Consider the following 23,507-nt stretch of genomic DNA (forward strand, 5'->3'; position numbering starts at 1 on the left):
AGTAATGAACAGGAAAGGTTTGAGGAAAATTGTTGGGAAAAAACTCATGGGAAAAACCCACAAGCCGGAGAGAAAAGGCTCCGGATCTTAAAATGTACAAATATTTACAACTTAATCCTATTACAACTGAAAGTTTACAACTAAATTATTCTATTGAATTTACTACATTTTACAATTTCAAATCTTAACTGTAGCCTAAATGTCTAACAAAATAATTTTAATTTTAACTAAATTTTTACTAATTTTTAAATAATTTCAATGTCAGCGGTCACATGACCGCCACATCACCCCCCTACCAGTGAATGAGTTCACGAAAAACCACCCTGAAGGCAGTCCGGGAAGCGGACACGTCTTCCTGTTCGCGTATGCCACGCGTCTTCTTCTGGAAGTCCTTGGGTTGGCGGCTGATGGCCGCTACTGTGCGTGCTTGGCGTTGCTGATGGTGTCGACGGGCTAAACATCGTTGGCTCGTCTGGTGCTGGGTCTACCAGCTCTGGTGTGGACGGAGCTGGGTAGTCCACTGGTGATTGGTCTGCAGATAATGGACCTGGTTCTGGCTCGTCGGAAAAATCCGCCATCACGTATGCTGGTTTGAGTCGGTCGATTGAAACGGTTACGTCGTGACCTCTTACGTGTATCACGAACGTTCGCTCCTTGCGCTTGATTACCTTGAACGGTCCTTCATATGGGCTTTGTAATGGCGCCTTGGGACCATCGTGACGGACGAAAACCTGCGCAGAAGTAGCAAGATCTTTAAAAATAAATGTTTTCTTACCACCATGGCGTGAGCCTGGAACTGGACGCAGACTGGTGAACTGTTTTCGGAGACTCTTGACCCACTCAGCTGCGTTGTCATCTTCCTCGTGCCTCGCTTGCGACACTAGGAACTCTCCTGGAATTCGCAGTGGCTGTCCGTAGACCATCTCTGCCGCTGTTGCTTGAAGGTCTTCTTTCCAAGCTGCTCTGATTCCTAGTAGAACTGTTGGTAAAACTTCTGTCCAACGCTCGTTCTCATGACACTTGATTGCAGCTTTTAACTGTCGATGGAAACGCTCGACCATGCCATTCGCAGCTGGATGATACGCTGTCGTTCTGAAGTGGTTCGTGCCAGCCAACCGGTTAAGTTGTCTGAACAAATTTGCTTCGAATTGTCTGCCCTGGTCCGTGGTAACTCTTAGCGGAGTCCCAAATCTGACGATCCAGGTTTCGTAGAACGCACGTGCTACTGTTGCAGCTTCTTGATCCTGTAATGGTACAACTTCTGGCCACCGCGTAAAACGGTCTACCATAGTGAGACAATACCTGCATCCTTCCGATGTTGACATGATGACAATGTCCAAGTGGACATGCTCGAACCTCGTAGATGGCGGCGCAAAAGATCCAATGGGTGCTGAGACGTGCCTTGATACCTTTGAACGTTGGCACTGGATACACTGCCGAGCCCATTGCTTGCAGTCTGCTTTAATCGACGGCCAGACATAACGCTGTGTTATGAGTTTGACTGTCGCGTTCGCACCAGGATGCGATAAACGGTGCACTGCATTGAAGGCGACTTTTCTAAATGGAGTCGTGATGAATGGGCGTGCTACCGGTGTTGAAACGTCGCAGAAAATGAAAACGTCTGTACCTGGAATTAACATCTTTTTTATTTGTAATGCTGAGTTATTGTTACCTTGTATAAACTCTCGTAGTTCTTCATCGTCTTTTTGAGACTCCGCAAGAGCCGGGTAATCAATCGTGGCTTCTAGCTCTTCGATCCAGGATAAGGCGTCGGCTACGACATTGTCTGGACCTGGAATGTGGCGGATGTCCTTCGAGAACTGACTGATGAAGTCTAAATAGCGAAATTGGCGCGGTGAACATTGGCTTGACTTTTTGTGAAGGGCAAAGGTAATCGGCTTGTGATCTGTGTAGATCGTGAATTGCCTTGCCTCGACCATGTGTCTGAAGTGTTTGACTGCTTGGTAGATAGCCAAAAGTTCCCGATCGTATGCTCCATATTTCTGCTCGGTTGGGCTTAATTTCTTTGAAAAAAAATCCAGAGGTTGCCATTGTCCTTTGACTTGTTGCTGGAGAACTGCTCCGATGGCAAAGTCAGATGCGTCGGTGAAAATCGCCAGTGGAGCATCTGATTCTGAATGAGCTAGCAAGGTAGCTTCAGCGAGGCTGTCCTTGCATGCTTTAAAAGCCTTTATTGCTTCAGGGTTCCAGGGTACCGGTGCATTTCCTTTAATGTTACCCTGGAGTAGATTGTTTAAAGGTGCCTGGACTGCAGCAGCTTTGGGTATAAATCTGCGATAAAAATTAATCATACCCAAAAATCCTCGGAGTTTCTTTGCTGTATCGGGCAGTTTAAAAGCCTTTATTGCCTCGACCTTCTCAGGGAGTGGCTGCGTACCTGCGCTGGATACTAAATAACCGAGAAATTCAATTTGTGATTGTCCAAATACACACTTACTTGTATTTACCACCAGTCCGTATTTTTTAAATCGCTCAAAAACGATGCGGAGATGCTTCATGTGCTCCTCGAGTGTTTCTGATGCGATGAGGATGTCATCGATGTATGCGAAGACAAAATCCAGACCCTGTAGTACCTCGTCGATGAAGCGCTGGAAGGTCTGAGCTGCATTGCGTAATCCGAAGGTCATGTATAAGAACTCAAACAGTCCAAATGGTGTGATGATGGCTGTCTTCGGAATGTCTTCTTCTGCCATGGGTATCTGGGTGTATGCCCTGGAGCTATCTATTTTTTAAAAAAATTTCTTACCCGCCAGATGTTGAGAGAAATCCTGGATATGTCGTACTCCGTACTTGTCTGCGTACGTCCGCACGTTCAATGCGCGATAATCGCCGCAGGCTCGCCATTCGTCGTCCCCTTTCTTGGGAACCATGTGAAGAGGCGATGCCCACGATCCTTTTCCTGGACGGGCGATACCCATCTGAACCATCTTGTTGAACTCCTTTTGGGCTGCTCTAAGTTTGTCTGGAGCTAACCGTCGCGGTTTTTGCGCGACTGGTGGCCCTGGTGTGGTTAAAATGTAATGTTTAGTATTATGTTTTACCTGCCGGGGTGCGCCATCTGGGCGTGTGATCTCCGGGAACTCTCGCAGTAAATCGTGAAACATTGATGACCCGTTGATCGTTTTTATGCTTGGTTCTTCGCACTCGGTCACCTTTCCTTTGAAGGTAAGCAGAGTGGTCGAGTCGATCAGCTGGCTATTCTGCAGGTCTGGCAAGAGTCCGTAGTGAGCCAAAAAATCTGCGCCGAGGATTGGCTTGGAGACGTCTGCGATGACGAACCTCCAAGTGAAGTCGCGTCTTAGTCCCAAGTTGAGCGAAAGCGTGACAAACCCGTATGTTGCTATCGGGGTGCCGTTGGCTGCTGAAAGTTCGTAAGAGGACTTTGCATGCGAGCCACGGAGTCGTTGTCGGGGGAAGACGCAGAGGTCTGCCCCGGTATCCACAAGGAATTGCACTTTCGACGAGCGGTCCCAGACGAATAGACGGCGTGATTTCTTCGGGCATTGGTCGTTTGCCGTCATTAACGACCTCCCAGCTGGTTTCCCGGGGACTTAACACAAGGGGTTGTACACCGAGTGGCTTTGGTATCGAATCTCCAGTGATACCAGCACAAGTCCGCGGGACGTTGACTTCTTGAATTTGAACGCGAGCGGGATATGGAGCGTCGTTGCTTGTGCTTCTGGGAACTAGAATTGTTCTGCACCGGATCGCGTCCTGCTCTCTCTGCTGCCATCTCCCTCTTCATCGTAGCGACTTCCTGGTGAAATGCCGCACTAAGCTTCCTCATCTCTTCCACCAAGGAGTCCTCTTGCTTCGGCGCTGTTCGGTTTACCTCCGCTAGGCTGGGGCGGATCGGCATATGCACGATGGAGGCGTCCGCTATCTCCGCTGCTTTCTCGAGTGGCTGATCTTTGACGATCTCCAGGATAGCCTGTAGCTCTCGCGGCAGACGTCCTTTCCACAAGGCGCGCACTGTTGATTCTGATATATTTTTGCCCGCTAAATGTTGCAGGCGGCGCAGGAACTGGGACGGCTTTTGGTCACCCATCTCTTCACTTTCCAGGAGCCGGCGCGTTCTTTGGTCCTCGGTGGTCCCAAGTCTTTTCAAAATTTCGGTTTTGAAAGTCGTGTATGGTGCATCTCCTGGTTCGCCTAATATGAGATCGCGAGCTTCCATTGCTACGCTGGTCGGTAGCTTCGGTAAAATCATCGCGTATTTTGTTTTCTCCGAAGTTATTCGCGATGCTGTAAAAACTGCCTCGACGAGTGCGAACCACATTTCCACGTCGTCATTCTTGCACTCGGGTAGCTGCGGCGCGTATGAAGTAGTGGCGTGGACCTCGGGGTTTGTTGCCTGCGGGGTTACTTCTCTTTCTTCGTTAGTCATTTTTATAATTTTCACTCAAACTGCACTAAAAGAACGATTAAAAAAAAATTTTAGCGATACGCGGGAGAGGAAAAGAAGGAAAAAATTTTATATTTTTTGTAAATAAATAAATTAATTAACTACATTGAATTTAACTAAACAGAATTACCGCACTAGAATCACTGTATTTTTTCACGGGGTCACCACTTTAGGATTTTTAATGGGTACGGTGGTAGGTTCTGTTAATAAGTAAACGTGAGGTTAATTTACTATGTATATTGTAACGATTCACGACAGAAATATATCACCCGGAGCCACGTGCACTCAGGACGGGGAGTTAGGTCGGAATAATGGTGTCCACTACTGCACTTTGGGTATCAGAGTCGAAGTTTAAAGGGTAGTAGTGGGGTAGAAGGCCCCGAAGATTTGCGAAGGGACACGAAGAAAATCTTCGAGAAATAGAAAAGTGTGAGAAAAGTGCAAAGGGGCAATAAGCCTTCGTGACGTCAGCGGGCCCGAGAGTACAGCTGGCCATGCTGACCTCGGGTCCTCTATCGCTTGGGTTTATTGTACATAGAAAAAAGAGTAATAAACAGGAAAGGTTTGAGGAAAGTTGTTGGGAAAAAACTCATGGGAAAAACCCACAAGCCGGAGAGAAAAGGCTCCGGATCTTAAAATGTACAAATATTTACAACTTAATCCTATTACAACTGAAAGTTTACAACTAAATTATTCTATTGAATTTACTACATTTTACAATTTCAAATCTTAACTGTAGCCTAAATGTCTAACAAAATAATTTTAATTTTAACTAAATTTTTACTAATTTTTAAATAATTTCAATGTCAGCGGTCACATGACCGCCACAATAGAAAAGAAACAACAGGATAAGTGATTGTAATCTTCTTATAAAATTAAGATGGGGAATATATAGAAATATAAGTGTCCGCAAACTATTTGTAACGTGATTGGTTAAATATATTGTTACGTTCTCAGAATTTCGCCTAAAATTATTTTTTTGATTACTTTATAAATATTATATTTTAAATAAATATATCTCGTTAAATTCTCCGAATGCACAATGAGAGATGTCCGTTGCTTCGCTGGTGGCTTGATCAGCAGCTTGGTAACGGAAATCTCGCGATAAGGCATCAGCAGAGAGTCACCGCGGCCGCAGATAGTCCAAACGCCTTACGTCAGCATGGGACCCGGGCTCGATGACTCTCTCAGGGAGTAACCTGAGCTGCAAACATGGCTGAAAAACTGTTTATAAAAAACTAATCTGGAGCTAATTCAAGTCAGTAGATCCAGAGACTCTCTAGTGTAAAGAGCTCTGTCCTCCGACTTGAATCTCTCCAGATCCTATTATCCGAATAAATACCAACTATACCGAATATATAGTCCACTATACTTATTATGGGGGCGAGCGCTTAACAAGCTGTTCCACCCCAAATAAGAAAACCTTTCGGCGGGAGCGCTAGCCAGCGTTCCGCCAACTTAACCTATCTTGCTGGTCGAGCGCTTATCAGCGTTCACCAGGTTCCAGTCTCTTCGGTGCGAGCGCTAGCCAGCGTTCCGCCAACACCAAATCCTCCAGTTCATGTCTCGAGGAAGGCGATCGCGTCGATCCGGTCGCTCGGTACAACGGGGCTGTCGTCTCTTAGCCCAACCGTTCAGTTTGTCGGTAATTAATAACACAAACCCAGTTGAACCGGAAGTAGAGGTAGTGCGAGCAACGGAACCGTCGTTGCGAATAATCAACGACGAAATACTCGTCGAACCGCGTGTGAAAGTAGTACGAACCGCCGAAGAAGACTCTCCAAAATCACCGCCTCCTGCGTACCAGGGTCAAGAGGGTCAGTCCATTCCAATCAACAACAACCGCCCTGCCTTCTGGACGGACATCACCAGGACTTGGACATTGACTCCCGTTGAGATTCCCGAAGTTCGGCCACCAGGAGGAGTCATCCCGGTCGACGACCCTCGATACGGATACTACTCCGAGGAGTATTTCCAGAAGACCGGCCACGACACGTACCCGCCTTTCGAGGCTAAGTCGTTAGAGAAACGGGGTATTATTTGGGCTGACTTATGGGACTAATAATGGTGAGTCCCTAAAATATTAGGTAGGTAAAGTAAGCTCATCTGTGACGGCACACCGGGGGTCAATAGATCACCCAATGATGCCAAACCTAAATTTATTCGACAGTTCTTAATTAAATTTTTTTTTCTTTGAATATAAAAATCGTCCCTACCAATTTAAAGGCGTAAAAAAATAAATACTAAAAATTGAGAACGTAACAATATCATAAGCATCAAAATATATGTAATTTTATAAGACGCACGGAAATTCAATCCTGAAGTTTATATAAAACGAGGATTCAGAGGTTACTCTAGAGACATATTAAAATGTACAAAAAAGAGACCAAGATCTTGTGACTCCTGGAAGAACTTCAAAAAAGTTTTTTTGTGACTTTGGATTAAATGGATTAAATATATTAGGAATCCTTTAGTAAGCTGAATTTTTTAAGGAGTACTCTAAAGACTCCTAGGATTGTACAGAAAGAAGATGAAGACCCTGTAACTTCTGGAAGACCTTTAAAAACGTTTTTTTTGTGGCTCAAGATTGGATTGATGCTTAAAAAATCGATTTACATTTTGAAATAATAGTAAAAATTCTTAATTCTATAAATGATGTGCGCTTATGCTTGCAAATTCAATTCTAGTTACTCTTTTAAAATTCAGAAACAACAGGCTAGTAGTTTCAGTACGTATTCGACGAAAATATATTAGCAGTAAAACATTATAAAATGGCTCTGTAACAATAAAAATAAGTAGCCAAGATATCAATGACTTCACTAATAGAAAAAAATTGGTGACTGAAAAAGTACAAGAAGTCTTGTCAGAAAAGTAAAAAAAACATCAATACCTGGTCAGAGGTAATATTTACGAAAATATAACAGGATAATTCACAAAGTTTCTCAAATCAGTATGATGGTAAGTAAATAAAAGAACGAGAACGTGAAAAGAGAGGTAAATATAATAATTCCAAATTGATATAATTCATTTTAAAAACACTGATAGACGATTTTCACAGGTAAAACACTATTATATGGAATACAAGAACAACAGACACCATTATCAATCGATAAGGGCCTGGAATACGGAACATCAGATGTCACTATCAATAGATGCGTGTCTATACACGCAATGAACAGATCAAGATAGAGTACAAAATCCGAAGTAGATTAAGAGAGGCTGTAGGTAATAAGTAGAAATTGGAGTGCGCGAATTCTAGTGAAGTAGAAAAAATACGTCCTCCGCATTTGCAGAAATACTCGTGCTAAGTTTTTAAATGAACGATGTTGATAATAGAATATTTCATACTAGGTGTCTCATTTTGATTAATAATCAGCAATTGAAGTAGATTTATAGGATATGAAAAAAAAAAATTAAAAATTGAGTCATAGCTACGAGCAAATAATTCTTTTGCTAAATTTTAGACAAAATATTACTGTTATTGTATGCATATGGGTCATTCCACCAAATAAGAACATTTTTACGGAGCGACCCACGCGGATTATGTTTAAAATTTATGGAGGTGTTCTCTATAATAAGAAATAAATTCCCTACAAGTTTCAGCCCTTAATATGCAGCGGTTCTGGAGTTATGATTTTTTGAAATTTTGAAAAAAAAATTTTTTTAACTTTTTTATTAATTTTTCTGATGAGGAAAACTTTTTTATTAAAATCCACAAAAAATCTTATCTTGTGAAAAAAATTTTCAGCTTTTGGATGAAAATATCCATTTTATCATAAACACATCAGAAGACCTTTTAAAATCCAATTAAAGTGGAAAAATTGATTTTTCTCGGTGTGCGGTACAAGGTACATCCAATTTGACTTTTTTTTCTGAAAGATCAGAGTTTATTACACAAAATATATGGTTTTCACGATGTGCTTATTTTTTGTTCAATCACAATTGAATTAAACGTAAAATCTTTATAATTAAAGTACTTTTATTTTTGAACTTCTTTCAGATGTTGATACAGTTTTAATAAAAACATATCCAATTTCATCATTTATTGGTAAAAGTGTGCAATTTCTGTGTACCCTTTACCGATTTTGATGAAAAATATCGTACGTCTAACACATTTTTTTTTGTCTAAATAATTATCATTCGTTATGAAAGTAAAATCAACGCATGTAAAATTCTTGATTGCCCAGGAATGAATATCTTGTGGTGTCAGTATATGTTTTTTATTTTCCATTTGTAATGAAGCTCTAGCAGCATGTCGTTTTACTGAACCTGCAAGCCCGTCGCATGGTCCTTTGCCATGGGCAGTCGCAAAAAAATGCCACTCAGCGATGATTCTAAAGTCAGCATAATGATAACATAAATAAGTAAATGTTTTTAACTTCCCGCTAAGAAAATTGAAAATTTTCAAAAATTGGGGTTATTGGTTTTACACCGTTTTTCGAAAATCGAGTTTTCAACGGATGTTAACGTTTTGAGGTCCTAGAAAGCCTCCCCAAATGTTTCCGCGGTGATGTCCGTATATCTGTTTGTGTTTGTGTGTGTGTGTGTGTGTGTGTGTGTGTGTGTGTGTATCTGTGTGTGTGGCCGTATGTAAACCTCTTATAACTTTTGAACTTGAATAATTTTTGAAACTTAGATTTTGAATACAATTTGGACCGATTCAAACCAGTAAATTTTGAGAAATCTCAAAAAAGCTACAAAAAAAAAATTAGAAAAACGGTTCACCCTAAAGGCCATCCCTGCAACTTCCCGCTAATTCCATACCTGGGCGCTCAAAATTGTACTTATGATATTTTTGAGATTTTTGAGCTCAAAATATAATTTGTATGATATTTTGAGCTCGCTGAGTTCAAAGAAATAATATTTCTATACATTTGAGCTCTCCCAGCTCAAAAGTCTGATAGAAGTTTCATAGAACATAATTTTTGGAATTTTCAAACCGCAATAACTTTTGAATGGATCAACTGATTCTCACGCGGTTGGCGGCATTCGTCGCAGTTTTATCGTCTTCATAAGTTGTTTTCAGGTTTTAATTGATCGAACCGAAAATTTCGGAGTAATCCCGAAAAAACACTTTTTTCGGTTTTCTTTCGTTCATGATATCTCTCGAACGAATCAACCGATTTTGACCAGCTGGGTGGCGATCGACGTGGTTTTTTATTGTCTAGAGCTGATTACACGGAAAAAAAAATTTCGTTCTGGTAACCTAAGTGTAGAGTTACCACAACTATACACAGTTTACTATTCGTTGTAGAGTTACAGTAACATAATGTTATTTATTTCTGATAACTCAATGTTGTTGAGCTCTCAGAGTTCTACGGGATTGTTCTCAGAGCCAAAAGGTATAGTTGGGAGCACCCTACGTTGCGCAGTAGTGGAGTGCGCTGACATATTTCATAACCTTCTAAAATGACTGTTCGGTGAACAAGGCCCAGTAGCGATTAACTCGCTCCTGGGGGACTCCCAAATTCAAGAGACGCACCTGTCCACCGCTAGTTCCCGCAAAAATCGAACCGCCAATAGAAAATCAGCCTCTCGATCACACCATGAATCGACCGCTTTATTGGCTGATCGCTCCCTCTAGACATGCGCAATAGCCTTCTTCCCCAACTCAACGAGGAAGAAGACGAACTATTGTTATTATCATTCGCTTCCACGCTTTCGCTGCATCAAGTCGCCATTAGTTTTTCTTTACTTTCGCTTTTCGTTAATAAACCACATTTCGCTTATTTAATAATTTAATTTGCTTAAATTAATTGTTAATAATTCGCTTTAGTTTGTTATAGATAATTTGTGTTAATTGTGCATTTATTTCACCGCTTTTACAGTGCCGGCAGAGTGTTTAACCACGTGTCAACCAGCTTCGCTTTTGCAAACCACGCTGTAATTTATAAATCCGCTTTTATCTTAATAATCCGCTATTAAATATATTAAATATTGAGAGTATTTAATGTAAATAAATTCCTAGTGTTATTTTTGATAATAATTTACGCGTTTTAATTGAGATATCCAGACCTAAACCTGATCCCCGCTTTTCCGCTCTTTCAGTAATTATTCAATGACAAACAGAATTATTTTGTTACTCATCCATATTATTAAAAATATATGAGGACAATTAAGTTTCCAGTTTATTTATTTAAGGAAATAGGTTTTTTTTTTGTCAAATTGAATTTCGTTAGAACAGTTTTGTATTTGTGGTTTTTCAAGGTTCATTTGCAGTGACTGTTAATTAAATTTATTAGTTGAATATATTGTGATACGTAATAAGTTATCGGAATACATTAAAAAGACCCCATTTAACACAAAATAAAATTTGTTTTCGTTTATTTATCTTTTCTTGTGCATATACGGTAGTGATTTTATTTCCAATATTTATTAATATAATCAAGAAAATAAGATAATTTTGTGACGACCATATTTTTATTTTACAAATAATTTTTATTTGTAAAATAAGTTCTATTATTACTTTATTTCTATTATAATACTATTCTTATTTGTCATATACAATTATTGTTGGAAATATAAATTCGTTCTGTCGCATTTATTTATTAAATTATCAATGCTAAATCGTAAAAAAAATTATTAATCAGACTGCCAAAAATTTTAGTCTCAGAACGATCCTGTAGAGTTGTGAGAGGTAAATAACGTTCAGCTCTCAGAGCTCAACGATGTACAGTTGCAGGAGCCAAACGGTATTGTTACCATAAGAAAACGTTAACCTACTGGAACTTTTTACAACTAACTAACTACTATAGAGTTCCTATAGCAAAATTTTTTTCTCCGTGTAGTTTTTGGAATCGATCAGTGGAGCCGTTTAAAAGTTATCCAAAAAAAACCACATTAAAAAAATTTTTTTTTTTTTAGTTTTTTCAAGATTTCTCCAAATCTACTGATCCGAATCTGTTCAAATTATACTCAAAATCTAAGTTTGGCCAAGCCCTTTCAAATGGCACCATTCATGATAAAATCGAATCAGCCGTTCAAAAGTTATAAGCGGTTCACATACTTTCACACACACACACACACACACACACACACACACACACACACACACACACACACACACACACACACACACACACACACACACACACACACACACACACACACACACACACATACAAGGGAGACTTCGCAATGACATAGACCGTGCTGGAGGTTTTGCCGCAAACTAACACGGCTTCCGGAAAGGACATTCAACAGTCGGCGCGATCCAGAAAGTCGTAGCGACAGCGAGAGAAGCATGGACTGGTAGCCTCAAAGCCCGCAAGGTGTGTCTTGTCCTCACGCTAGACATTAGAAATGCTTTTAACAGCGCTCGGGGCAGAAGAGATACTGCTACCGGGCGCGTCTCCCCGAGCGGATGGGAGAACGCTCGCTGTCCTTGGATGACACTTAATCTCTTAGTTGATGAGGTACAGCGGGTAGGAGCCAAGCAAAATAACCAAACAAAATACGCTCCCGTGGACAAAACTCCCCTTTAATGGGTTGGTCGCACTAACTGACCTAACAAGACGATCGTTCTCTGCTGTGACCCACTGGGAGTGACCGGAACCTCGTGTCGTAGTTTCCGACGATGCAGGCCACGGCTGATGTGAGCTTGCTCTGCCGAGGTGTAAGTTGCAGCAGTGGATCAGGAGCCAGCCACTTCGGGCCTTGATCAGGAAGTACGCAGTGAGTGTTAGAGATCGGAATCTTCACCGCTCCGAGCGAGTCTAGTCCGTCCGTGTATTCCGGGGCTGGCTAAGTGTCGGCTAGGCCTCAGGGAACTGGGGTAGGAGTACTATCTCCGAGGGTACACCCGTTCCTAGTTATGACAACCCGCTCCACTCCGTACGATGCGCTGGTGAATTTAAAAGTATGAGTAAAATTCAGGAAAACAACAATAGTGAAAACGGGCCTCATGCCCAACAAGCAGCGATTGAAGCAAGCGCTGAAATGAAGCGGTCGCAAGCGTTTGAACGCCTTGAAAAGCTGACCAGTGAGCTAAATGACTTCATCCAATCTAAGGTCAATATCCACAAGGAGATTAAGACCAAGACGACCAGCGTAGCCAATGCCCTCCAGAGATTCAAGAAACTTGATGAAGAATGGTGTTTAACAGTACGACGCACTTCTCGCACTACACCGGAGAGAAGCATTCAAGCAACTATCGTCAATGAAGAAGCAATGGACACTGGAGCCGAAGGTGACGGTGAATCAGTCGCGGAAGACAGAATCAGAACTAGCAGCAAGTCAACTAAGAGAAAAGATCGATCTTCTCCCGACCCAACGATCTGCCAAGTTGTGAAGAAAAAGGACCTGAAACCAAGCCCTCCGAAAACACGGCAGTGCAGAACGTCGGAAATAAATAGGTGACTGAATGGCAGAAGGTCCAATCCAAGAAGGAGAAGAAGGAGCAAGCGAGAGAGCGGTTACCAAAACAACCGGAGAACAAATCTCGGCCGGAGCCTAAGCGGGAAAAACCGCGAAAATTCACCAAACCAGATGCCTTAATTATTCGACCCGTTGAGAAGGCAAAATATGCCGAGATACTGCGTCGGATTAAAGATGTCCCACCAGATCAGACCCGTGACGTCGTTGACAAGGTTCAAAAGACGAATGATGGGAATATGCTCATTACGCTTTCCAGAAAGACCGCAGACAAAGGACAAGCTTTGCTGAAGACCATCAAGAGCATCCTTAAAGAAGAAGCGCAAGTCATCTGTAAAGGCCCAGAGGAACAGCTTGAAATCCGGGACATTGACGACGAAACAACTAAAGACGATGTCCGGAAGGCCTTACAAGAGGCAGCTGGAAATGACTACGAAATACCTGAAGATGTCATTAAAATTCGTCCGGCCTACAGAGGTACTCAAACTGCTTCGGTACGATTGCCAGCAGCAATAGTGCAGAAGATACTTGGAAAGACAGGCAAAATAAGGATTGGCTGGGTAAATTGCCGTGTCAGAGCAATTAAGACACCATTACGATGCTATAAGTGCTGGCACTTTGGGCACACTACTGCTCAATGTAAAAGCGAAGTCGACCGATCTGGGCTTTGCATCAAATGTGGGCAAACAGGTCATCAAGCTGCTCAATGCCAAAATAAAGTGAAATGTGCGTTATGTGCGGAAAAACCTGGCTCTCAGGACACTGCTCACCGTTCTGGTTCTGGCCGATGTCCAGTCTTCCAAGAAGCACTCCAGAAGCTGACAAATAAACGAACATGAGGATACTGCAGCTTAACATCAATCACTGCGAAGCTGCGCATGACCTGCTTATGCAGACAGTACGGGAATTAAAGCTCGACATTGTGCTTTTATCGGAGCCATATAAACATTTAGCTGGACAACCTTGGGAGATGGATATCACCACGAAAGCTGTGATCTGGGCTTGTGGTAAGCTCCCTTTCCAGAGTGTAGCTACCAATGGCAGCGCTGGCTTTGTAGCAGCATCAGTAGATGGCATCCGTTTTTACAGCTGCTACGCACCACCTAGCCTCTCAATTGCTGAGTTTACTGACTTCTTGGATCGACTGACCGAGGACGCGAAGCAACATCATCCAGTGGCGATAGCCGGGGACTTTAACGCCTGGGCAGTGGACTGGGGCAGTAAGCAGACTAATGCACGAGGAAGAGAGCTGCTAGAAGCTCTTTCTACACTAGATGTAGTCTTGCTCAACAGTGGTGACACGCCGACCTACACCAAAGGTGACGCAAGCTCGATTGTAGACGTCACTTTTGTCAGTACCAGCCTTGCTAAAGGTAACACTAACTGGAAGGTACTGGACATCTACACTGCCAGTGACCATCATGCGATACTCTGGGAAACGTCAAACGACCAGAACCTCCGGTGGCCTATCAAGCAATTTAACACCGTCGGTTGGAAGGTGAAATCTCTTGACCCAGAAGTATTGCTAATAGCCCTCGATAGTGATCCGATAGAGACTGGATGTGCAGAAGAACATACTAAGGCTCTGATGATGCGAGTAACACAAGCTTGTGATGCCAGTATGCCTCGCAAACGTGTTATGAATTCAAGACCTGCGGTACACTGGTGGAATGATCATATCAGCAACCTCCGTAAAGAGTGTCATCGAAAGAGAAGAATATCACAGCGTGGCTATCAACGACCTTACTCTGCAGTGCTGATCGCAGAGTACAAAACAGCTCGTCGTGAACTTAATAAGGCCATAAAAGAGAGCAAAAGAAGATGCTGGAAAGAGCTCATATACGAGGTCGACAAAGACGTGTGGGGTCGGCCGTATAAGGTGGTCATGACGCACCTGAAGAAACAACAAATGCCGTCACCTACGTGTCCCCAACTCCTTCAGAAAATCGTCACTGCGCTGTTTCCACAGCAACACAGTCTCAATTATCAGTCAACGCAAGATGAACTGGACGACATTCCACCTGTCACTGAAGAAGAATTGTTGGAGGCCTGTAATCGGGTAGGAAATAATAAAGCGCCGGGATTGGACGGAATCCCTAATATAGCCTTGAAAACCATCATAAAGGCAGCACCAACATTATTTCTAGACGCTTACAACGCATGCCTCAAGGAGGGACTTTTCCTCGTAAGTGGAAACAGCAACGGTTAGTACTTTTACCTAAAGGAAAGAAACCGCCAGAAGAACCGTCATCTTACCGACCACTCTGCATGCTAGATACGGCGGGTAAGATATTTGAGCGTATCATCCATCAGCGAATAGATGCAGTAGTCGACCCACTCTTGGCAGACAACCAGTATGGATTCCGGAAAGGACGATCAACCCTGGACGCGATCAACCTGGTTGTTAATACGGCCAAAGAGGCAATCGCAGGAACTAGATGGAAGGGTGGAACGAAGAAGTACTGCCTGGTGGCTGCCTTGGACATCAAAAATGCTTTCAATTCCGCTAATTGGGACTGCATCATGCAAGCTCTCGACGAGAAGAACGTGCCAACATATCTTCGCAGACTAGTGATTAGCTATTTTACAGATAGAGTGCTGAAATACGATACAAAGAATGGTCCAAAAGAGTATGATATAACCGGTGGTGTGCCACAGGGCTCTGTTCTTGGTCCACTTCTGTGGAATATCATGTATGACGGGCTCCTGAGACTGAAGCTTCCAAGATGTGTCAAACTGGTAGCGTATGCGGATTATGTTGCCGCAGTGATCGTCGCCAAACACCTCGACGAGATTCAACATCTGTTTGACATCACTTTTGAGAAGATCAACCAGTGGATGGATACAGTGAACCTACAACTGGCCAAGCAGAAGACCGAAGCAGTGCTTATTACCAGCCGAAAAGAAGTTGAAACAATTAAGATTAATGTCGGTGACCGAGAAATCACATCACAACCATTTATCCGTTATCTGGGAGTGATGCTGGATGCACGACTCAACTTCAAACAGCAGGTGGAACATGTCAGTGCCAAAGCGTCAGTAGTGAGGGCTAGTCTCGCACGGCTGATGCCTAACATCGGAGGCCCAATGCAGAGCAGGAGGCTACTATTGTCATCAGTAGTCACATCAGTGCACACTTACGGAATATCCATTTGGGCTGATGCACTGGAAACCCAAGAATCATGGAGAAAAGCTGGACCAATATACCGACAGAGTGCCCTACGAGTAGCTAGTGCCTTCCGCACTCTATCAGAAGAAGCAGTGTGCGTCATTGCTGGAACCCTACCTCTTAGAGTTCTAGCAGAGGAAAGACGGGCCCTTTACCAACGAAAAAGGTCAACTGCACTGAGCCCGGAAGAACTTAGAATTGAAGAACGGCAAAGAGCATAGGCCGATGGCAACTACAATGGGATGCTGCAGAGAAGGGTAGGTGGACGCACCGTCTCATACCTCGGGTCGACATTTGGCTTAACCGGAATCACGGTGAGGTCAATTACTATCTTACGCAGATGTTGTCGGGACATGGGTGTTTTCGAGAGTATCTACACCGCTTTAAGCACGATGACTCTTCGGAGTGCCCGTCCTGCCCAGGAGCTGCTGAAGACGCGGAGCACGTCTTCTTTGTATGTCCTCGTTTCGATCCACAGCGTGAAGAACTGGAGAGGATCCTGAACCAGAGAATGCAACCAGATTCACTAGTAGAAGCAATGTTGTCATCAGAAGCTGCCTGGAACGCTACCAACACGTTTGCAACAGAAGTCCTTAAAGACTTGCGTTCCACCGAAAGAAAAAGAGCAAATAGCAGAAGATAGAAGGAAGATAGTTAACACCTTAGCCACCAGAAGGAAGAGCAGTAGCTAGATCCTCCCTTCACGAAGTAATGCCTGACGGCGGTTTCCATGAGGGATTAGAGGAAAGAAGGAAAAGGGGTTTAGGGTTTAGTGGGTAGGGGCGTTAGTGTCGAATTAGTATGACGCTGCGTCGAGTCGCCACATATCCAGGCCAAACAGCTATGCCTAGAATCCGTAAAAAGGATTCCCCCCCCTACACAAACACACACACACACATACACCCTCATACAAGGGAGACTTCGCAATGACATAGACCGTGCTGGAGGTTTTGCCGCAAACTAACACGGCTTCCGGAAAGGACGTTCAACAGTCGGCGCGATCCAGAAAGTCGTAGCGACAGCGAGAGAAGCATGGACTGGTAGCCTCAAAGCCCGCAAGGTGTGTCTTGTCCTCACGCTAGACATTAGAAATGCTTTTAACAGCGCAAATTGGAGAGATATTTTGGACGCCCTGGAGCACAGATTTGACGTAGAGCCGGAGAATCTGGCACTAGTCGACAACTACCTTGACGAGAGAAAGCTGATAGCAGAAACCACGGAAGGTCCACAAGAATACGCCATAACGGCTGGCGTACCACAAGGCTCAATAATGGGGCCCGATCTATGGAACGCGGACTACGACGAGCTTCTGGAAATCCCGTTGCCAAAGCAAGTGGAGCTAACGGGCTTTGCAGACGACGTCGCGGCCACGATAATAGTAGACAGCGTAGAGGAGGCCGAACTACTAGTTCGGAAAACCATTGATGCTGTCGAGACTTGGCTCGATAAACACCACCTGAAACTCGCAAAACACAAAACCGAGATGGTCGTTCTGACTCGCCAAAAATGGTTCCCAAAACCATTTGCTGTGGACATGGGAGGAATAACGCTAACGTCAACAAGGGCCCTGCGCTATTTGGGGGTAATGATAGACGAGAAACTATCTTTCCGCGAATACCTCGATAGTGCATGCCAGAAAGCCACCAAGACGGTGTCTAGCCTAGCAAGAATTATGACGAATACTATGGGACCAAGAACCAAAAAGAAGAGAGTCCTTCTGGAAGCAGTCCATTCGGTACTGCTTTATGGAGCGGAAATATGGGCAGATATATTGAAGCAGAAAACCTATCGGCGGAAAATGGCAGCAGTGCAGCGGCGATGCGCTCTCAGAGTTGCCTGCGCCTACCGCACGGTTTCCGAAGCGGCTGAATTGGTCATTGCGGGAGCTGCGCCCATCGACCTATTAGCGTTCGAGAGAGCAAGACTCTACGACGCTAAAATCGGTGGCGAAAACATGAAGGAGGCATGAACGAGGATAAAAACGGAAACGCAGCAAGAGTGGCAGGACCGATGGACGTCGGGAGAGACAGGCAGATGGACAGCGCGACTGATCCCAAACATCAACGTCTGGCTTTCTCGGAAGCACGGGGACACGGACTTCTTTCTGACCCAGCTACTGACGGGACATGGGTAGTTCAATGCCTATCTATTCAAGATGGGTTTGCACAGCACACCAACGTGCAAATACTGTCCAGACAAAATTGACAACGCCGAGCACACATTTTTCGAGTGTGATCGATGGAAGGACGATAGAATCTGCACCGAAGAAACAATGGGCACCGCGCTCTCCCCTGAGAGCTTGGTAACCTGCATGATCAAAAAAGAAGAAAACTGGACAGCTGTAGTAGCCTACGCGCAGCGTCTCTTGAAAGAAAAAATCGCAGAAAGAGATTAGAAACCAGTAATAACAAGAAGTAGGTGTCGTGAGGCACAACATGGACTGGATTGAAGTAATGCTAACGCGGTCCTGATCCAGTCTTCCCTGTAACATCTATAGGGAAACGAGAGAGGAGGATGTTTAGTCGGTATTGTTGCAAAATAATATTGTCTTCTGAGTCCGATATACCCAGGCACCAACACCTAGTCCTGGCAACAACACCAAGTCCTGGCATGCGTAAACGTATTTTACCTCCTCTATAAAAAAAAAAAAAAAAAAAAAAAAAAACACACCCACACCCACACACACACACACACACACACACACACACACACACACACACACACACACACACACACACACACACACACACTCGGGGCAGAAGAGATACTGCTACCGGGCGCGTCTCCCCGAGCGGATGGGAGAACGCTCGCTGTCCTTGGATGACACTTAATCTCTTAGTTGATGAGGTACAGCGGGTAGGAGCCAAGCAAAATAACCAAACAAAATAAGCTCCCGTGGACAAAACTCCCCTTTAATGGGTTGGTCACACTAACTGACCTAGCAAGACGATTGGTTCCTGCTGTAACTCACTGGGAGTGTCCGGAACCTGTATCGTAGTTTCCGACGATGCAGGCCACGGCTGATGTGAGCTTGCTCTGCCGAGGTGAAAGTTGCAGCAGTGGATCAGGAGCCAGCCACTTCGGGCCTTGATCAGGAAGTACGCAGTGAGTGTTAGAGATCGGAATCTTCACCGCTCCGAGCGAGTCTAGTCCGTCCGTGTATTCCGGGACTGGCTAAGTGTCGGCTAGGCCTCAGGGAACTGGGGTAGGAGTACTATCTCCGAGGGTACACCCGTTCCTAGTTATGGCAACCCGCTCCACTCCGTACGATGCGCTGGTAAATCAAAAAAGTATGAGTACGTTACAGGAAACAAACATGAATAGAAACGGGCTTCATGCTCAACAAGCAGCGATTGAAGCAAGCGCTGACATGAAGAGAACGCAAGCGTTGGAGCGCCTTGAGAAGCTGACCATTGAGCTGCAAGAGTTTGTCCAAACTAAGGTCAATATCCACAAGGAGATAAAGACCAAGACAACCGGTGTAGTCAATGCTCTTGGAAGGTTCAAGAAACTGGACGAAGAATGGCGCTCATCATTACACCGCACCCTTTGTGATACATCGGAGAGAAACAGTCAAGTGGTTGTTGAAAAAGCGATGGACACTGGAGCCGAAGGTGACGGAGAATCAGTCGCTGAAGAAGAAAGTGAAACTATCACAACGGCAGAGACTGAATCCTTTGACCAAGACGGCCGCATCCTGAGGAAGTTGAAAAGAAAAATTCGTTCTCCCGAAGGCGGAGCTTTTCATACTCCCAAGAAGCTGAAAGACGTTGGACCTGGTCATCCCATCAAGAAGCAGGAAGTGGTTAAGGATCTTCCACAAAACTCTTGTGAACAGAACAAGAAGCCAGGCTGGGAAAAGGTGCAGTCCAGAAAGGACAAGAAGAAGGAGCGCAAGAAACTGCCCCCAGAAAAATCTCTGGTGCCTCCACCGAAGCCGAACCAGAAGCCAAGAAGAACAGCAACGAGACCGGAGGCACTTATTATCCGTCCAGCGAACAAAGATAAGTATTCTGAAATACTTACACGGATCAAGGCGGACGTTCGCCCAGATCAGGTCCGCAACACAGTCGAGAAGATACGCAGGACCGCGACAGGGAACATTCTCATCACGCTGTCGAAAGGCAGTAGTGATAGAGGTAAAGACCTGCAGAAGACTATCGCGGGAATACTTAAGGAGGACGCAAATGTCATTAGTACAGGACCTGAAGAAGACCTGGAAATTCGCGATATTGACGATACTACAACTAAAGATGACATTCTAACAGCTTTACAAGAGGCAGCTGGAAACGATTGTGGTATAACAGTAGAGGCCATTAAAATTCGTAAGGTCTTACGTAGCAGAACACAAATTGCGTCGGTGACTCTGGCAGCAACGGTAGCGCAGAAAGTGGTAGGAGAACACGGTAAGATTAGGATCGGCTGGACCAATTGTCGTATTAGAACAGTACTAAGACCAGTCCGATGTTATAAATGCTGGCATTTTGGACACCGTGCGGTTCAGTGCACAAGTAAAGTCGACCGCTCCAAACTTTGCATTAAATGTGGAGAAGAGGGACACAAAATCGCCGAATGTAATAAGCCTGCTAAATGCGCACTGTGTGCGGATCAATCCGGTACAGAGAATAACGCCCATCATGCCGGCACAAGCAGATGCCCAGTATACCAAGAGGCACTCAAGAAGATAACTGATAAACGAAAATGAGAATACTGCAGCTAAACATCAATCACTGTGAAGCGGCACATGATTTGCTCATGCAGACAGTACGTGAACAGAAGCTTGACCTTGTGCTTATATCGGAACCGTATAAACACCTCGGCGGCCAACCATGGGAAACTGACTGCACCAAAAAAGCTGTCATATGGTCCTGTCGCAAGCTCCCCTTCCAGAGTGTCGTTAACAATGGCAGCGCCGGCTTTGTAGCAGCATCGGTAGATGGCATCCGCTTTTACAGCTGCTACACACCACCTAGCCTCACTATTGTTGAATTCATGGACTTTCTGGATCGACTGACGGAGGACGCGAAGCAGTACTACCCAGTGGCAATAGCTGGAGACTTCAACGCCTGGGCAGTGGAATGGGGCAGCAAACACACCAACGCTCGAGGTAAAGAACTACTGGAAGCTTTTTCTACGTTAGATGTAGTATTGTTAAACAGCGGCGATGCGCCGACGTACACTAAAGGAGACGCAAGTTCTATTGTGGATCTTACTTTTGTCAGCAGCAGCCTCATCAGAGGAAACTACGACTGGAAGGTGATGGAGATCTACACGGCCAGCGATCACAATGCGATTCTCTGGGAAGTATCAAAGGACCAGAATCCTAGAAGACCGGCTAAGAAACTTGACATCGTTGGGTGGAAGGTGAAATCCTTTGACCCAGGTGCTCTAGTAGCTGCCCTAAATAGTGAACCGCTTACTACTGGATCTGCAGAAGAAATGACCAAGGACTTGATGAAGAGAGTGACCCAGGCTTGTGACACCTGCATGCCCCGTAAACGGGGCATGAACCAAAGACCTTCGGTGCACTGGTGGAACGAACACATCAGCTTCCTACGGAAAGAGTGTCTCAAGAAAAGAAGAATATCTCAGCGTGGTTATCGGCGGCCTGACTCAGCGGAACTAGTCGCAGAATACAAGAAAGCTCGTCGACATTTAAACAAAGCCATCAAGGATAGCAAGAAGAACTGCTGGAAAGAGCTAATCAACGAGGTGGACAAAGACTTGTGGGGTAGACCTTACAAGGTAGTCATGGCACACCTGAAATATCAGCCAATGCCGTCTCCTACGTGTCCTCAACTCTTACAGAAGATCGTGACTGCGCTGTTTCCACGACAGCGCGTTTTCAACTATCTGTTGACACAGGACGAACTGAATGATATTCCACCTGTCACGAAAGAAGAACTGATGGAAGCTTGTAACCGCGTCGGGAATAATAAAGCACCGGGATTGGACGGAATCCCTAATATTGCCTTGAAAACATCTATTAAAGCAGCGCCAGCGTTATTCCTCGACGTCTACAACATCTGCTTGAAGGAAGGGATTTTTCCTCGGAAGTGGAAACAACAACGGCTGGTACTACTTCCTAAAGGGAAAAAGCCACCGGAAGAACCGTCATCTTATCGTCCACTCTGCATGCTGGATACAGCCGGTAAGATACTAGAACGTATAATCCACCAAAGGATAGAAGCAGTTGTCGATCCACTCTTGGCAGACAATCAGTACGGATTTCGGAAAGGACGATCAACCCTGGACGCGATCAACCTGGTTGTCGGTATAGCCAAAGACGCAATCGCCGGTACCAGATGGAAGGGGGGAACGAAGAAATATTGCCTGGTGGCAACTTTAGACATAAAAAATGCCTTTAACTCCGCCAACTGGGATTGCATCATGCAAGCCCTTCAAGAGATGAACGTATCAGGATACCTACGAAGGATAGTCGCTAGCTACTTCACAGATAGAGTCCTGAGATATGACACGAAGAATGGTCCAAAGGAGTATGATGTTACTGGAGGTGTACCGCAGGGTTCTGTTCTCGGTCCACTTCTCTGGAATGTCATGTACAACGGATTGCTGAGACTGAAACTACCAAGAAACGTCAAACTGGTAGCGTACGCGGACGACGTAGCCGTAGTAATAGTCGCCAAGCATCTTGATGAGATAAAACATATGTTCGCTATCACCTTTGAGCGAATTAACCAGTGGATGGACACAGTAAATTTACAACTGGCTAAACAGAAGACCGAGGCTGTACTTATCACTAGCAGAAAAGTGGTGGAAACGATCAATCTAAACGTCGGAGACCAAGAAATCACATCCCAACCATTCATTCGATATCTGGGAGTGATGCTCGATGCCCGACTTAACTTTAAACAACAAGTTGAACACGTGACCACCAAAGCATCAGCAGTAGTAGCCAACCTAGTACGATTGATGCCCAACATCGGTGGCCCGAAGCAGACAAGGAGGTCATTGCTATCATCAGTAGTTACATCGGTCCTCACATATGGTATATCCATTTGGGCCGACGCACTTGAGATCCAAGAATCATGGAGGAAAGCATGTCCAGTTTACCGACTGAGCGCGCTAAGAGTAGCCAGCGCCTTTCGAACAATATCAGAGGAAGCAGTGTGTGTCATTTCCGGAACTTTGCCGCTCAGAGTCCTAGCTGAGGAAAGACGTAACCTTTACCAACGAAAGAGGACAACCGCACAAAGTGCCGAGGAACTCAGAGCTAAAGAACGGCAGAACAGCATCGCGCGATGGCAATCGCAGTGGGACGCCGCGACAACAGGGAGATGGACACACCGTCTCATACCAAGGATTGACGTTTGGCTTAACCGGAATCACGGCGAGGCCAACTACTATCTGACCCAGATGTTGTCAGGACACGGCTGTTTCCGGGAGTACCTTTATCGCTTTAAGCACGATGATTGCCCAGAGTGTCCGTCTTGCCCAAGAGTTGCTGAAAATGCGGAGCACGTTTTCTTTGAGTGCCCTCGTTTTAACCCACAGCGTGATGAGTTAGAGAAGATCCTG

At 44.6% G+C, this 23,507-nt stretch overlaps 2 protein-coding genes across 2 annotated transcripts; both read right to left on the reverse strand.

Annotated features, from left to right (window-relative positions):
• Window positions 1–2,750: 2,750 nt before the first annotated feature.
• LOC123261387 lies at window positions 2,751–3,542 on the reverse strand. The gene has a single exon (XM_044722981.1). It carries the CDS (start codon window positions 3,540–3,542, stop codon window positions 2,751–2,753), a length of 792 nt encoding a protein of 263 aa, XP_044578916.1.
• Window positions 3,542–4,408, reverse strand: LOC123261388. The gene has a single exon (XM_044722982.1). It carries the CDS (start codon window positions 4,406–4,408, stop codon window positions 3,542–3,544), a length of 867 nt encoding a protein of 288 aa, XP_044578917.1.
• Between the last annotated feature and the right edge of the window lie 19,099 nt (window positions 4,409–23,507).

Source organism: Cotesia glomerata, linkage group LG3 (genome assembly GCF_020080835.1).
Source record: "Cotesia glomerata isolate CgM1 linkage group LG3, MPM_Cglom_v2.3, whole genome shotgun sequence".
Classification (NCBI taxonomy): Eukaryota; Metazoa; Arthropoda; class Insecta; order Hymenoptera; family Braconidae; genus Cotesia; species Cotesia glomerata.